General features: G+C 41.1%; 1 protein-coding gene across 2 annotated transcripts in view; it reads left to right on the top strand.

Moving 5' to 3' along the window:
* POLA1 (DNA polymerase alpha 1, catalytic subunit) overlaps positions 1-15,320 on the top strand; it is a 193,789-nt gene that overhangs the window by 43,973 nt on the left and 134,496 nt on the right. For both annotated transcript variants that reach the window (XR_013985674.1, XM_081003459.1), the window contains exons 25-26: positions 514-660; positions 1,168-1,290. Coding sequence is in view for 1 of the 2 variants with exons in the window: in XM_081003459.1 (XP_080859585.1) it covers positions 514-660; positions 1,168-1,290 (270 nt within the window). In the remaining variant the exon portion in view is untranslated. The remainder of the gene's footprint in view (positions 1-513; positions 661-1,167; positions 1,291-15,320) is intronic.

Below are 15,320 nucleotides of genomic sequence, written 5' to 3'. Positions count from 1 at the left end.
CTCATGCATGCTTATGGTTTCCTTGCAGCACCAAGATCCTGTGTCCATTTAGGTTCCTTTCAGCTCATAGATGGGGCATGCGAACTGGAAGAGACTAGCAGTTTTAGGTTAGAACCAGGAGTTTGTCCTTGGTTGGGTGTGAAGTGCCAACTTTCCCCAAGGGGATGGTGATTAGGCCCTTAATCACGAAAACACCTTTTGGGTTATTTATATGCCAGTTTTTCACGTTCCCTTCTTGGGGAAAGTAGGTGTCATCTCCCGAATGAGACGATTTGGGCACAAGACAGAGACCCACCGGGGGGAATTCCTCCAGAGAGTAGATATCGATCTGAATGCCGATGGTTCTGGAAGGAATGGTTATCTGACCTAGTTGGGATGTCTTCTCCATTAGGGTCTTTTGAGATAGAACCCAGCGGCATATCCTTGTTCATATGACAGGGTGGAAGCAGCAGTTTCAGGAATTGTTTCAGGTTATTCTGGTAGTATTAACTTGCCAAACTAATAACTTCACAGGATGGAGAAGAAGAAATTCCAGAATTGCCAGATTCATCGCTAGAAATGGGAATCTTGCCTAAAGAGATCAGGAAGTTAGTTGAACGAAGGCGTCAAGTGAAACAGTTGATGAAACAGCCAGACTTAAATTCTGACCTCTACTTACAGGTATATCTAACAGAATGAAAATGTCCATTGTTGAGAAACTAGATCAAGATCCTGCTTGTTTGTATACATTTCTTCTCCAAGGCTAATCTTTAAATGTAAGAAATGAATATATAGGGCAATTTTTTTGCTGCTATTTCTAATTTCTGTTAGGCTAGCCTATCTTGCTTCTTATAGAAGGGGCTAAAATGAGCAGCTAGATAATATTTGCCAGCACAATTAACAGGACAGGCACCCACCCCCACTTACATGCATGCCACTCGCGGATGACTGCATTTAAATGGGTCACTGCTAAATAAGTAAGTAGATTGGACTTCAATTGACGAGGAGCACTGGGTGGGAAGTGCCTTCTCCTCACTTCTGCCATTTCACTGGTTCACCTGGAGCCTTTGCCCCTCTACCAGATGGCCACTCGGCATTTTAACATCTCTCTTATAAGTGACTGACTACATATGATTATATTTATATATTTAACTGCTTACTGTGATGGTCTTAATTTCTTCTTTGCAGTATGATATCAGGCAGAAGGCTTTGAAGCTTACAGCTAACAGCATGTATGGATGTCTGGGGTTTTCCTACAGTAGATTCTATGCAAAGCCACTTGCCGCTTTGGTGACTTTCAAAGGCCGAGAGGTGAGTCAGCAGCGAATAATGGGCTCGTGACCTTCCCTTCCCATTTCCTTCTGGTGCACAGCTGAGAAACGGACTGGGCAAGCGTTTGTTTCCCTTTGCCCTTGTGTGAATCCTGCTTGTCATTGCGTGTGAACTAGAGATTGCCGTTTATCACAAAGTCTGGTTGGTTTTGAAATGAGCCAGCTTCGAATCATGGGTTATGAACCAAAGTTTAATGCTGAGTGCAAATTTGGTTACTGAACGTTTGAGTCAGTTGTAACATTTATGAGAATGCATAAAAAGGTAAGAGCAGCTTGGCTGGATCGGACCCCTTTTACATGTATTCATCATAAGTTGTTCCATCCAGTTTCTGCATTAACCTGCAATAAAAAAGAAAAGTTGCAAATTAAATATGTATTTAAAGAGGTGCCTTTGAACATTTTCTCCAAAATACGCACGTCCAAATGTATTTTATATAAAAATAGGCATTTTGTTACTAATATTTCATTACAATATTCACAGTTTTTAAAATACAACACAAACTTCCTTTAACAATGCTTCCTGTACATCCAGCAATCTTTCACTTATCAAACCATGTAAGTGAACAGTTAAATAATAGATTTTGATTCTTTTTTAAAATAGTTTTTAAGCTGACAATTGTATTGCAAAATTCAGAGGCGTACAAAGTTTGAAGGATAACTACATTCTAATCTACATAATTAGTTCATATCATTTCATGTTAGAATTAACAAAGAATCAGTTTCTGAAGCAGCCTTGGTCCTCTTCTTCTGTTGCTTCCAAGCAGCTACTGCTGAGACGTGTATTGTGTCTGTAAACCTATTCTCCATGTAACTGACTAATTCTCCATGTAACTAACTTGAAGCCATTGATAGACTTTACCTGCATGAATTTGTAAAATCTTTTAGTGAAAAGATTTGTGAAATCTTTTAAAGTCATATAAGCTAGTAGCCATTGCCACATTAGTGGCAGTGAATTCCATAAATTAACTCTGCACTGTTGATTTTCTCTATCTTGAATCGCATACTAATCAGTTTTATTTGATAAGCCCAGGTTGTTAGTATTATGGCTCAGGAAAAAACCCTACTCACTTGCCCCATATATGCATCATTTTATACACTATCTTCGTGTTCTCTTCCTTGCCTTTCTTCTAACTGAAAAGCTCCAAACATTGTAGCTTTGCTGTTGTTGTAAAGACAGTGCTCCCTTTTCTGCACCTTTTTGCAGCAGTGCAGTATTGTTTATAGAATGTGCCTTTGCCCCCATCCTGAAGTGGGTGGAACTAACCCCACATGCTCCCAGTGGCCCTTTGCACATTCCTGAATAGAGCTACTGTTGCCATGCATTTATAGACCACAGTGGTGGCTCATGATGTTGGCTATTTAAAAAACAACCTAGCAAGTGTGGTCAAACCATCTGCCCTAGTTAGTGGTGAAATACATTATAATATCTAGTGAGGGTCAGAAAGTGCTAAATATTTCAGCTGCCAGATTGAATCTTTAGAAAACCAGAAGGGTATGTTGTGTTTGGTGCAATCTGGACTATTGATTGTGCTCCCAAACCTCTAATAATCTGATATTTATTGTCATGTGAGTAATCTCACTTAAATTAGAACATAATGGCTTGCTGTATCCTTTTGGAGCAAAAGTGTGGCATACCTCTGTCTCCTTCAATACACTAGTATGTCTTAATTATTTACCAAAACTAAACCTTTTTCCTTGCTGAATAACATGCTGGTAAGTCATATTGACTTGGCCTACGGCTGTAGTTGAGTGGTAGAGTATCTGCTCCAGAGGTCTTAAGAATTATTAAAAGTTGTGTCCATATCAACCTTAACCACCATTAATGCCATCCACATCCCCACTTAACCAAGGTTTTCAAATCAGTTTACAAACCCACGTGCTCTCAGAGGGGTTGCTTGCTTTCAGTGGGGTTAAGGCCAGAACAGTGAATTATGTAGACGTTCCAGACAGTCTTCTATGTGGATTTGTGCTAGTTAGGAAAAAGATGAGGGGATAACTACACTGTATGACTTGTGGCTTTGCTTCTACATCATATACAAGGAAGAAGTTTATTTACAAAATTGGTCAGAGGGCAGTAGACACGTTCAGAAATTAGCTTTTAAGAACCTCCTGGCATAGGAAAATCTTAACTCTACAAGTTTACATTGTTTTCTTGCAAAATATACTTCACTGGTCTGAAAGTGTCCAGTTTTGCTATTCAAATAGATTTCCTTGTTCCATTCAAAATTTTGCTTATTACAGCCCTGCTTGACTTTCAGCAACTTTGTACAAACTATATTAGCCTTTAGCAGAAAATCTCAAGCAGAAGAAAGCATGCTGTTGTATTCGTTGTACAGTTGGCATTACTGTATATAGTTGTAGAGTGGTAATTATGCAGATTCTTCACTAGATGGCGATATATATCTTGTGTTTATTAAAAAAATTAAGCCATTTCTGGTCACTAAATGTGAGTTCTAATTATGTATAATTTGATATGACTTTAGAGATTTACAAAATTTCCTATATTATTAGAGCTTCACTGAGAATATGGGTTTTGTGTAGTTCAATCCAATAGGAGAAAACTGATAAACTCGCAGTGCATAAAATTAGGGTAACACAATATATGGCTTCTGAGAAGCGTTCCTTCTTAACTGTCTCCACAACATCTGTTTTTCCTTATGGATAATTTTTTTGTACCCCTAACCTACAGCCTGAAATAACTGGTTGATTCTAGATTGAGTGCTAGATTCTGGCAGCTGGGAGTGGCTAGATTTGCAGTGGTCTCACCAGGAATTAGCTTCCTGATTTTATTCTAGCTGTCATATTTGTGTTGCCTGTTGGACATACAGAGGTGGATGTGCACGTCTGCTTCACCCCACCAAAGCACACCACACAGTGCCATTACTTTTACAGCAAACCCCTGCAATTCATTTGCAGTGCAACCAGTTCCTTCAACAGAGACTGAACACTTGAAGGGCTCACAGCAGAGATTTTGAAAACCTACATTACACTGCCATTACACTGAAGTGAAAAAACAAACTGATGCAGTCAAAGTGCTTCTCAGGAGCTTCTTAGGATAGGCGCAGCCCTTCCTATCACCTGCAGTTATTACTTGAAACCACTCAGTGATATACTTCCCATCTTGGAGACAGTGCTTTGCTTGGCTAAAGGTGTGCTAGCTAGAGAGACTGTCCTAATAACGCAACAAATCCCACTTCCAGTTTTGTCTTCATATCTTCTCTGGCAACAGTGGTTGACGTAGGCAACTTTGGCTCATTTTATCTGTTTATCCTACCCAAGTGATGTATGCCATTACAGTGACCTTCTGTGATTTATATAGTTGAAACTGGTTAATGAATAGGCAAAACCAGATGCTAAAAGAGGAGAGAAACCTGTGGGTCAATAATCTTGTTTGTTCTGTTACCACACTTAAGGAAAATATGTTTAGGAAATAGATACAGCATGAAGCTGCTGAGCTGAATGTTGTTCACTGTTGTGGCATGATTTCTTTTAGCTTGAATAGACATTGAATTTTGTTATAGTTGGTACAAACAGTCATTATGGATTATTTAGTGTCATGTAAATTGAGCACCAGCCAGCGAGTTTTGGGATAAGCCAAGAATGATTGACTCCTGGTAACTGAATCTTACTTCTTCGATTCATTACACTATACTGCTGCTTGCAGTATTTGTTCTTTCCATCTTTTTAACCTTACCTTATATAACAAATTATAGTGGCCACCACAAATTCCCATCTTCTGGAACCTCATTTGTACATATCCAGCATCCTAGTGTATTGACTTCAAGCTTTGAAGTAGGCAGAGATAACCTGCCCATGGATCCCCTGATCCCTGTAGGAAAAACAATAACAGAAGGCAGCTTATGATTTTCATTCCTTTGTCCTGAATCAAAACAGATTGGTAGGTATTTGTAAGTGTGGTGTAGTGGTTAAGAGCGGAAGACTCGTAATCTGGGGAACCAGGTTCGCGTCTCTGCTCCTCCACATGCAGCTGCTGGGTGACCTTGGGCTAGTCACACTTCTCTGAAGTCTCTCAGCCCCACTCACCTCACAGAGTGTTTGTTGTGGGGGAGGAAGGGAAAGGAGAATGTTAGCCGCTTTGAGACTCCTTCGGGTAGTGATAAAGCGGGATATCAAATCCAAACTCCTCTTCTCTAAGGAGCTGGAGTCAAGCGTAGGTCAGCAATAAAAAACAACAACCAAGGTGTCAGTGAAGTTAACTCTTTATTCAAGAAACCAAAATAGTGCAGACCTAGTGATCCCAGCAACTCTTCCCAGTAGGTCTTGCTCCAACAGGGCAATTGTGAGGACTGAAAGTCCCCACCTCCCCACCGCTTCCTAAGTCTCCTCCTCTCCAGGTCTTTCCCAAGCAGTCGCAAATGCTCTGCCCTCTTTGTTTATCTGTGTGTTCTAGGAGAACAGGGGGAAGGGGACTTGGTTGCAATACGAGAGGGAGACTCCTGGCTTCTTCAGCAGCCGCCTTCTCTCTCTCCTGACCCCTCTCCGCTCCAGCCTCTGCTTCTGCCTCAGAGTCTGAACAGCCCTCTGCCACAGCCTCTTCCTGTTCACCCAACCTGTTACCGCTTCCGACACCACCTCCTTCCAGTCTGCTCTTTCTTTTCCCTCTGACCATTCACTGTCGTCCCACCACCAATCTTCTGATCCTGAGCCTTCTTCGCTTGGGGGTTCCCAGCTGGTGCCTCCCACCACTTCTCTGCATCCATGACAGAAGTTGGGGGGTGGAAATTTTTTTTGGGGGGTGGGCTTTTATTTCTCTTCTACTGTTTAAAGTATTGTTTTATAGTTAAGTTGCAAAGTCACTTTTTGTTTGTTAAAATCCGAAGTATTTTTTTCTTTAAGCTAGGAAGAAAATCAGATCAGGGTGAAGAACGCTTGTAAATATTCTGTTTCAATTCTCATTGTTGTTTTTTTAAAAACTACACTAAAAGCCCCTTTTGAATAACAGTGTTGACAGGTCTTGTGAAGCAGCTACTGCTGGCACTGAGTGAGGATGACAGAGCAATAATTTTAAAAACTGCTTTAGTTACTTAAATACAACTCACTTCTAGGAAGACTGCAATAATTTGTTATCTGGTCTAATCAACTCCATCTTTTCAATACTACTTTCCTTGCATGGTTTTTTTTTTTTTATGTGTGATACACACAATACGGTATCTGAATATAAGGACCAAGAACCAAGTTTCCACTTCCACTTCATAGTACAGTTGACTTTGGATCCTCAACACCTTGCAAGTTGAACGTTTTGGCTCCCAAATGCCACAAACCCGGAAGTGACTGTTTCGGTTTGCGAACTATTTTTGGAAGACGAACATCCAATGGGTCTTCTGTGGCTTCTGATTGGCCACAGTAGCTTCCTTCGGCCAATCAGAAGCCACACTGGGGTTTCCGAATGTTTTGGAAGTCAAACGGACTCCTGGAACAGATTCTCTTCGACTTCCAAGGTACAGCTGTACAGTGGTACCTCGGGTTAAGTACTTAATTCGTTCCGTAGGTCCGTTCTTCACCTGAAACTGTTCTTAATCTGAAGCACCACTTTAGTCAATGGGGCCTCCCGCTGCCGCTGCGCCGCCGGAGCACAATTTCTATTCTCATCCTGAAGCAAAGTTCTTAACCCGAGGTACTATTCCTGTGTTAGCGGAGTCTGTAACCTGAAGTGTATGTAACCTGAAGCGTATGTAACCCGAGTACCACTGTACTATTAATGTATGAGTATCCATATGTTGGCATACATTGTATCAGAGGAGAAAGGTCTTTAATACGGACGGGCATAGTATTCATTTCCATACACTGGGTTGGATACAGACCTGCTATCCTGCAAACATACGGACTCTGGTCCAGCAGAGGCTCCCACTGTAGGTAGAGATGGAAGCATTTTTTTCCTGATTCCTGTACTTTCCCCAGCATCCTTCTCCATTGTGCTGCCGTGTCCCCCAATCCTCTGGAGCAGAATTTGAGGGCAATTAGATGGCTGCTGTGGGAATGGGATATTGGCTAATGCCACCCCGCTTTCACCAGTGGGAGCATTTCCTGAGTGCAACTCTGTTCAGGGGAACTTTGGGTACAAACCCTTACATTCAGCATTTTAACAGCCCAGTACTCTTTACTGTATTACCTGGAAGCAAGTAATTGTAATTATGTAATTGTAAGTAATTATGAGATTGCAACAAAAATGCTTTGCTATTGGGTTGGGGAGCCCTTTTCCTCCCCAGGCTGCCTCCCCCCTCCCACAATACCGGCTACCAGGTTGACCAGGCAGGCAAGAAGGTGGGTAAACCAAAATGATGGATGGGGCCTATTTCCCCCAGCCAGCACTTTTCTGCTTTGCCCTCCTGCTGTAGCTGACTGTAGGTCCCACAGAGAGGTTCACGGGCTCAGAAGAAGTAAAGCAGGCAGGCAGGCTGCTCAGAGTCATGTGGGCAGGAGCAGAGGATGGGTAGAGGACCAAAAATGACCATGGAACCTCATTCTTACTGGGGTGTGGGCCTGGAGGGGAGGGGGTAGTTGTAACCCAGATAGGAGGACAAGAAGGCCTGTGGCTCAGGGTCAATGATCCTTCATAGAAAAACAATGTTTCTCTATTTCGGCTTTATATGATGCAACAAGACTGGGCTAAAAATAATGTCCCTCTAAAAGCACCAGAGTAACTTTAGTGAGGTTTTTTCCCTAGCTGTGAGCATTGTCTTTTTATTGGTCTAGAAATTTATTTGCTCTGGTAATATGTTCTAATCTTACACCTCTTAACACTTATTTCCATTTTTTCACTGTTCAGCTCTTTTTCTTTAACCCAGTGTCCACAATATAGTTTTTTTAAAAAATTGAGCTAAGCTTTAAATTAAAGCACAACAGTCATTTTGTCATGGCTGCCAGTGTCGTCGTCGTCGTCTTTTTTTTAAGCATTTGCTATCCAAGCCCAGAGTGTTTTCCTAGGTCCTAGAAGAACATAGTTGGCATTATTGTTTGTGAAATGAACTTGCAGTGCTGCATTGTCCCATCTTCATAATGAGGAAATGACTCTTTGCCAAGACAGGCAACTTCATTTACTGGGGGAGCATGTAAGGTATGCATGATAGTAGATTATCACATTTATCAAGTATCAGTACTAACTTGGTATTTGTCCCTGGCCTTTTCTCTGCTAAGTGAAGTCCTATATTTTGTGTCCATCTGTTCTGTAGTTTCTCTCTCTCTCACACACATATATATATTGAGAACAGTTGGTACTAATAGTTTATAAATAGTCTGTAGTTCATAGAACTTGATGTAATGGCTCTGTGCTTTGTATTTCATTTATTTATGTCATATGATGTGATGCTTCTGACCCAATGGCATACAGTTTGGGAATATTTCGCTTCTCGTGAGGCCTGCCATTTGGCTGCAGGGGTTCCTGTTTGGAGATTAGGCTTTTAATGTGTGAATTCTTCAATTATTCGTCATTTCTTCAGAGCTAATGTTTTTGATAAAGCATTTCAGCTAGAAGCAAACAACAGCACATGCGCGCGTGCACACACACACACACACACACACACACACGTCTTCTTTTGTTTGGAATGGATGGGTGAGGAGCAAGAGGAACAGAGTTACATTTTCCGTACCATCTCTTTGAAAAATGTTTATGTAAGGAAGGACTAGAAAAATTTTCAAATTGCTGGAATCTAAGATTTTCTGTGATCCAGCATTATGTTCAACAGATTCATATAAGAGCTTGTACAAATTTTGTAAAAGGACAAATCACAGTGTCCGTGTCCATGTTTTATGATGGTTGAAGGGACTGTAGATTTTCACTTCAGTTTGTTGTCTTACTGGGAAAATGGTCTTTGCCAGCTGCTGGCAAACGTTGGCTCTTTCTCTCCTGCTACGGTTACTGTTGGTTTCCCACTATTGTGGTAACAGTTGTCTTGTACACTACCTTAGAGGTATGTTTGCTGCTACCTGTTCGATAGCATATGTAGTAAGGAGACCATGGAGAGCAGCAGATGATACAGTACCTCTTGGCTGCTTAAAGCAATTCATTCTGGCTGTAGGAATTTTATGGGGTGAAGAGGGCACTGGCAGAATAAAGGGAAACAACCAAGAGTAGAAGCAGCAGCTGCTAAGAGCCTGAGGCTGGTAATTCTGCCAGCTCTGGTTCTGTTCGCAGTGGGCAATAATTGTTGAACAAGTTCATAGTCCCAATGGGACTCAAATGCCCAGCACTACACAACACAATTAATTACAATTATTATTTTTAACAAGAGTTGTGGTGATGGAGTTGAGCCGTGGATGAAACGTGTAAAACAAATGGTATAATGCTGTTGGAATGGCATCTTATCTGTACTGGTTTTATGTGTACTTAAAGGTTACAAGTTTCATGAACTTGCAGCACTAAATTGTCTTGTGGTATACAATTTCATGTTTGTGATGGATCAGAGAAATTCCACTTGAATTCCAAGTCTCTTCCTGTAGCACAGAGCAGTGTCTGGTCGCTGAATTTTTATTGTGACTAGCTACTCCAGTGTTAACTGCAGCACTAGTTTCTAAACCCTTCAGGGGGGAATGTAGTGCACTTACAACACAAGGATGAGGCAGTGATTTTTAAGAAAAGTATATTGGCTAAAACCAAACTGATTTTTATGAACAAGCTACAACACGTTTTAGCTTTTGCATACCAATATTCATTCATTCCCCTGAGGCTTTATGTAGCCTATTACGTGCTTATGACCAGTGTGGTAGTTTGTGTTGCCCCTAGGTTAACAAGTTTTCAGTTCTGCAGAAAGCCACGGGCCTTTTAATGGTTGTTCATATTTTGCACATACATCCTATGACTGCACACCTGTGCAGCCTAAATGAATGCAACATTGCAGTCTTTGTGTTTATTTCAAGCATTTTGCCTGTCACCACAGTTCAAGAGGAAAATCTGCACATGGGGAACAGAGGTTTAGTATGCTAATAAATTCTTTGCTCGGGAATGACAGCAATGTTGATGGCTGCAGTGTAACAATGACATACTGGTCCTGGAATGTTGAAATGATCAAAGTAACCTTAGCATGTCTTTGTGCACATACCTCTATGTTATACACCAGTTGTTGGCATGAAAGTCATTTCTTCCATGCTATTGAATAAATGGCCTAGATCAAAGTTTACCACGGTGCTCTCTCATTTCCAGTTACTTTAAGATTGGTTGTGATAGAATGGCTAGAATGTTGGGACAGGACGTGAAAAGCCCAGATCACCACTTGGCTATGATGTTCACACAATAGATATGACGTTTGGCAAATCGTTCTGCCTGGACACTGAGGTCCAGCGCCGAGGGCCTTCTGGCGGTTCCCTCGCTGCGAGAAGCCAAGTTACAGGGAAGCAGGCAGAGGGCCTTCTTGGTAGTGGCGCGCGCCCTGTGGAACGCCCTCCCACCAGCTGTCAAAGAGAAAAATAACTACCAAACTTTTAGAAGACATCTAAAGGCAGCCCTGTTTAGGGAAGCTTTTAATGTTTAATAGGTTATTGTATTTTAGTGTTTTGTTGGAAGCCGCCCAGAGTGGCTGGGGGGACCCAGCCAGATGGGCAGGATATATTATGATGATGATGATGATGATGATGATGATGAGTTAAGTGTGAACAAAGAATGCATAAAATGTAAATAAATGTATAAAATATAAATAAAAGAATGAATAGAAATGACAGACATGAAAATGGAAAAATAAGGGAGCATGGTGGAATTCATGAACAGCAGAACTCTGCAAACGCTCATTCTGCTTGTTCACACGTCATTATAAGTTATGGTTAATGGCTCTTTCACTGCTCTCCTAGAAGGAAATGATCCACAATCCTTCCCTGAGCATTCATTCTTAACCAGAGAGCGTGGTTTATTTTACGCCAAACAAACCATGATCTTAAGCTAAGGATTGGGGTTTGTTGTTCACACTAGTAGAGAAGTGAAGAGGGAGCAATCTAGTCATTCACAGAAGCTGTCAGCCATGACTTAGGATGAGAAGTGAGCCTGCCTAATAAAGTTACCATTAAAATGAAATGAATACTATCATTATAAAGTTCTAGGTAGTGGCCCCTCATTTCATGTATTGCAAAGAAAATGTACGCAAGCATTATATGCATTTATATATTTTATTTGAGGCTTATTGATGTTGTTGCAGTTTCATGTATAGCTTGACAAAGAGGGATGTGACCCATTAGTCTTGTTAATGTGTTTTTGTAGGAGGCATCTGAGGAATTCTGCTATGAGTATTGTATTTCTTTGTAGCCACAATAAGCGTCCTCTGTTGAATAGTATCACTTTTCATGTCGGTCTTTAGAGCATGTGAAAGCATCTTCAAAACTCCTTTTAAAATGATCTGCAAGTACTAAGTGAATTTTATACAGAACTTTTGAGTGACAAAAAGCAGAAGTTTTCTTTATTTGAATTTTGAGCTAGGGTGTTAATCCTTCTCTGGTTATTTTCCCTTTTCATTTTTTATCATTAGTTGCTTTGTTGTGACGAGTGTTTCTGAGTTGGTAAAAGTTGCTTGTAGCAAAAAGCAGAGTGAACAAGCTGAAATTCTAACAACTTGTTCCTTGAGTGAGTTTATATAATGGTGTAAAAATGACACATCATGCTAGTTTTAACTACAGTTTGTATGAAACGAAGCAAACTTTCATTTATCTGTGTGTGTTTAGAGATATGAGAGCAGAGGGTCTTCAGGTTAGAGTGATGGACCAAAGAGGCAGCATGATTTGAGTCTTCACCTGCTTCACCTATTGCTTCCATGCAAGCGTAGTTTCTGCATGCATCCCATCAGGGGGAGGTACATACCTGGTGGAGAGTGAGTGGCCTCTTGTTGCTTCAACTGCTCCATAAAGCTCAGAACTGGGTGTAGCTGTCTAGATGCTAGATGGGCACTCGGAAATATAGAAATAGTTGTAAGTGTCAGCTTGACAATGAAGAATTAACTCTGTGCCGTGTGCATTTGGCTGGGGAGTGCTCTTCACACCTGCATATGATCCATGGATTGCAGAAAAAGAAAATTCACTTGTGTTGAATCCGAGTAAAAAGAAGAGTTCTCAGCATGAACACACATTGAATGGATTCAGTTGCAGAAATTGTTCCCACAGTCGTTTCCCCATCTTAAGAATTCAAAGTGAGATGCTTGAACAACAGGCAGACCATTGTAGAACTGTAAATTGTACACTTGAATATGCAGAATAGGTGGCTTCTGGGTTGTGCTAATTTACATTGTGTGCTGAAAACTTTCGCCCCCTTTAGGTTCACCCCTTCACTAATTTTCTCTCCTGAAACAAGGATTAAATGTGGATGCTGAAGTTTTCCACTTAAATTATTCATTCATCTTTTCCAATGGACGACTCTTCTCCAGTGGCATAATCTCATGTGAAGCTGGTGTCGTCCTAAAATGTTTTGTTTTTTGATGTTTTAATTGTTTCATCATTTGTGTGTGTGTTTGTCACCCTTGGCTTCTTTGGAAGGAAGGGTGGGATATAAATCATCATCACCTTCTTCATAGATATAGTGTGTCAAATGACACAGATTAATAAGCGTGCACAGGATTGTATGACGGAGGAGAGCCGGACCACGTAAGTTAACCTTACGCTAGCCCCTTTCAATGCTGTTTTTACACTGAGGGCATGTCTGGTGTGGGAGAGCCTGTCAACTTGCCCAAGCTGTCCTCATGAGCTAGAACTCTGATCATTCGTGGGGTACAGCACTTCCCTGACCACATTACCCAGAATGCCTCACTTTGAGACAGGAACCCCTTGGCCTTTCCTAGAGTGAGGCAGGAGGCCATGCAGTGGCTGGTGGAGAGCCTTGCGAGGTGGGTGTGTAAGAAGTGGTGTGGTGGCAGTGGCAAGGCCAGATGGACAATGAAGCAGGCAAGCAAGCAATTGGGGAGTGGGAGGGGGTGACAGTTTTTTGCCCCCTGAACCCTGAGACAGTTGCATTCTCATCCCCCCGCCCCATTATTTAGCTTCTGTCACTTGAGTTCAAGTGATTGGTGTTAAACTGATGCTGCCATGGTCAGTACACTTCCTTCTGCGCTTAACACTTATCTGTCAAACAGCCTACCAGCTATTCAAGAGGAATCTTACTCTCATATGGGTTCTATTGGTACTGTTTTAATGGTGTAATGCCTTTGATCAGCTACCTGGCTGTGTAAACAAAACAAAGAACAGAAATTATGAACATTTTGAGGACTTTCTTGTGCTTGTTCTTTGTTTGCTACAAGACTGTAAATGGACTTTATGTGAGCATATCTTCTCTGGATAATTTCATTTATTGGTGCCTTGAACTGAGGTGACTGTATGGCCACACACACACCATACATGGTAGCCTAGTTCACAAGCCAATGTGTCCTTGAACCTGCCTTTTTGTTTGTCAAATCAAGAATGAGAAGCCTTTAAACAGCTTAAGTGTCAGCACTTTCTGCAGCTGACAGGAAACTGATCTGCTGCTTGGCCCTTTGCAGTGGGTGCTTATATACTAATGGCATGTCGCTCAGACCAGAAGTTCCCTTTTGCATAGGTCTCTCTACAGCTGAGATGGTGGTGACTAGGGACAGTGGTGGTGTCTGCCATTTTGCAACCAGTCAGGATTGTCTGTGGAAAAAGCAATCATGTGCTGCTTGAGTGGCTACTTTTGTCTGGGTGTGACACCTCCCCCCCCAAAAAAAAAATTCCTCTGTCACGGTCAAAGCCTGCTTGAGAGGAAAAGATTGCACTGCTCTTCAGCTGTCAAAACACTGACTTGCTTCAAGGTTAAAGGTTAATGAAAACTGTAACTTGAGCTGCCTGATGTAGGAAATCTAATTAGTAAGGGCAATTAATTCAGTCACTTGGGATTTTTGGGATTCCCTCTCTCCATTCAGGATTTTAATAATATGTTTCGGATATACATTTAGTCCTTTTCTTGCGTTTAATAACTTCCCTGTTTCAGATTAACTGACAGCACTTAAAGCTATGAGTTTTTGAAGTGGAGGAATGCATGAAGTATAAATTTGATGGGTGTGGCAATTAGGCTATTCGTAGTTTTGCTTTCTTCCTTTTGGGGTGATGTGTATTAAGGTACCTGGTGCAGATAAGAAGATAGTGCGCTGCCCTCATTGTTAAAGCATAATACAATTATTAAGCACCCGCCACCTGTTAGTATCATTCTTTCTAAAGGTCATTGTGTGGTGCCTTGCTGTCTGACTTTAACAGCCCTATATCAGGTTTGTTGGCTACTGTATTGTGTGGACAAATGTTTGAGAAAAGAATGTGACACCAATAGCCAAAAGAAGTTGGGAGCAGGAGAAACTCACTAATTTATCGCTTTGTGATTTCTGCTGTGTTGAATTTATTAAGTAACTCAGACTTGGCAAAGATGTTTAGCAAAGTTCTAACAGTAAACTGCAATACTACCACCCTGTAATCTACATTGTTGCTTTTCTGTTGTGTTTCAAGTTCAAATAGTCATTTTGCAATTTATATGTAATCACCCATGTATGTTTTTGAAAATAAAGTAATTGTAGCACTTTAAAAGGGTCTCAAAAGTCTAGTTCACTAATCCACTAAGAGAAACATAATCAGAAGCAGAGCTCATTTTATACTAAACTCGTGGTCAAAACTGAGGGGGGAAACCCCTATTGAACCCATAGTCAGAAGTACCAAGTTTCATTAACAGTGAATTAAAGGCTGAGGAGAGAGAGGAAAACCATTTAGCCATTAACCTAATGGTTTGGATTTATAAACCCCATTGCTATAAGATCTTTTACATTTCCATTGAAGCCCGCTGTGTACTTGTTCTTGTTAATGAAAAAAATCATTCTTTCTTAATTGTTACTGAAAAGATACTTAATCGGTTGATGCAGAGTTTGACCACATCTTAATTAGCTGTGCAAATCAGTCAGGTGATGAGTTGAGTTTCAATTTTGTACATGCTATATCTGCTCTAGTGAGGGGGGGAAATGTTATTTGAGCTAAGTATGGATTTTTGTTGTTGTTTGTATCAGCCGCCAAGAATGCACCACCAGTTTTAAA

This window comes from Podarcis pityusensis (assembly GCF_964106645.2).
Source record: "Podarcis pityusensis genome assembly, chromosome: 4".
Lineage (NCBI taxonomy): Eukaryota > Metazoa > Chordata > Lepidosauria > Squamata > Lacertidae > Podarcis > Podarcis pityusensis.
This window is presented reverse-complemented; position numbering and strand designations above follow the sequence as displayed.